This window comes from Colobus angolensis, unplaced genomic scaffold, assembly GCF_000951035.1.
Source record: "Colobus angolensis palliatus isolate OR3802 unplaced genomic scaffold, Cang.pa_1.0 Scaffold174, whole genome shotgun sequence".
Taxonomy (NCBI): Eukaryota; Metazoa; Chordata; class Mammalia; order Primates; family Cercopithecidae; genus Colobus; species Colobus angolensis.
The window spans coordinates 370,516-372,359 of NW_012114866.1; the positions used below are offsets into that span (position 1 = coordinate 370,516).

Sequence of the window (1,844 nt, forward strand, 5' to 3'; positions counted from 1 at the left end):
GATATTATTCCATCACAACCTGATTCAAACTTTGCTTGCTTGAATCTTTGTCTCTGCAGGGTAGGAGATTAAATTCTTGTGGTTTTCTTTCCTTAGGAAAATGGATTCAGATTTCTCACATGCCTTTCAGAAGGAACTCATCTGTGTCATCTGTTCGAACTACCTGGTAGACCCTGTCACCGTCTGCTGTGGGCACAGCTTCTGTAGGCCCTGTCTCTGCCTTTCCTGGGAAGAAGCACAAAGTCCTGCCAACTGCCCTGCATGCAGCGAACCATCACAGAAACAGGACTTCAAAACCAATATTCTTCTGAAGAATTTAGTGACCATCGCGAGAAAAGCCAGTCTCTGGCAATTCCTGAGCTCTGAGAAGCAAATATGTGGGACCCATAGGGAAACAAAGAAGATGTTCTGTGACGTGGAAAAGAGTCTGCTCTGTTTGCTGTGCTCCAACTCTCAGGAGCACAGGACTCACAAACACTATCCCATTGAAGGGGCAGCTGAGGAACACCGGGTAAGAGATAGTTCTGCGATCACCTGAAAGCTGGAGGGTGGCAGAGTTAAAGAGATTAGAAGGATGATGAGAATCATTATGGTGATTACTCCCTTCTTTACTGAGTGCCAGGTGCTGTTCTAGGTATCAATTATGACACTTTGATTAAAATGTGCAACTCTACCTTCCTTCATGGAGCTTGCATCCAAAAAGAGACTGATTAAGTAAATGTCCTTATTATTGACTCTACAGTTCAATGCTAAAGGCATTGAAAAGCAACCAAAACTACAAGTGCAAAGAAACATATTTTTGAAATATATTTATATTACTGGACAAAGGAGTATGGGAATAGCACACTACAAAATCAGGGGGCTAGCATAGTGGGTTCTGAAGCAGGATGTTTCACTGAACATTAGCCAGGTTACAGGAAATCTTCACTCTTCAGTTCCCTAAACCGTTCTGTATTCTGAAACCTCAGAACTGAAAATATCAATTGAGGATGAGCAGTGAAAAAATTTGTTTTTTTTCCTTCTCTCTAATGTATTTATATATTACATCCCTTCCCTGCGTATATCATTCAGAGTGTAGAATCTATGGTATTTGACTTTCTCATTTTTAACCTCATAACTCTTTTGCAGGAGAAGCTCTTAAAGCAAATGAGGATTTTATGGAAAAAGATTCAAGAAAATCAGAGAAATCTAAATGAGGAGAGAAGAACAGCCTTCCTCTGGAGGGTAAGTATGAGACCGTGAGTCCTCACGACCAGCTTGAGACAGGCATGCTGACAACATTTATATTAGCAACTTGAGTTGAAATTCTCATATGCCAGATTTTGTCATGTGTTTATTCATAGGCTGGAAAACAACCAGACTGTTCAATATAATGCTTGTTCAGCTTTTTTGGGAATGCTCTTCAGATAAGTAAAAAATAAATATAAATTCTGAAGGGCAAGTATGTGCTGAAAATTAGTAAGTATTTCAGACAGAGTTTTCTGAATAAGATGAATTATGTAATATTAATTACATAGTACATAGTTGAGAAATAGTTATTTAATGATGAATATGATGTTGACCAAGGGGAAGAAATCAGGTAGGAACAGTAATTTAAGAAATGTGCCTGTGCTGGTGAAGTCTGATAGCAGAGGACCCAGATGATGTCAGTTCAGGTAGGAGAAAATGTAACATGATGAAAAGCTGAGGAGGAGGGATAAAAAATGACTGGGGGAGTGAGAGAATAACTATGTCAATATTGAGAGGAGAGACACAATGGAATGGAGATTCATGTTCTTAGAATGGCAGGGCAATACAGAGCCTATGGCTTTTGACAGAAGAAAGATAGGAGAGAGAAAAGAGGT

General features: G+C 39.5%; 2 protein-coding genes across 2 annotated transcripts in view; both read left to right on the top strand.

Annotated features, from left to right (window-relative positions):
- The window catches only part of LOC105509342 (tripartite motif-containing protein 43B-like), a 9,948-nt gene extending 9,876 nt beyond the window's left edge, over nucleotides 1-72 (top strand). Inside the window, exon 5 of the mRNA XM_011938546.1 lies at nucleotides 60-72. Coding sequence (XP_011793936.1) covers nucleotides 60-72 — 13 coding nt within the window. The remainder of the gene's footprint in view (nucleotides 1-59) is intronic.
- A 28-nt stretch (nucleotides 73-100) lies between these two features.
- LOC105509343 (putative tripartite motif-containing protein 43C) overlaps nucleotides 101-1,844 on the top strand; it is a 5,570-nt gene continuing 3,826 nt past the window's right edge. Inside the window, exons 1-2 of the mRNA XM_011938547.1 lie at nucleotides 101-511; nucleotides 1,129-1,224. Of these exons, the coding sequence (XP_011793937.1) occupies nucleotides 101-511; nucleotides 1,129-1,224 (507 nt within the window). The remainder of the gene's footprint in view (nucleotides 512-1,128; nucleotides 1,225-1,844) is intronic.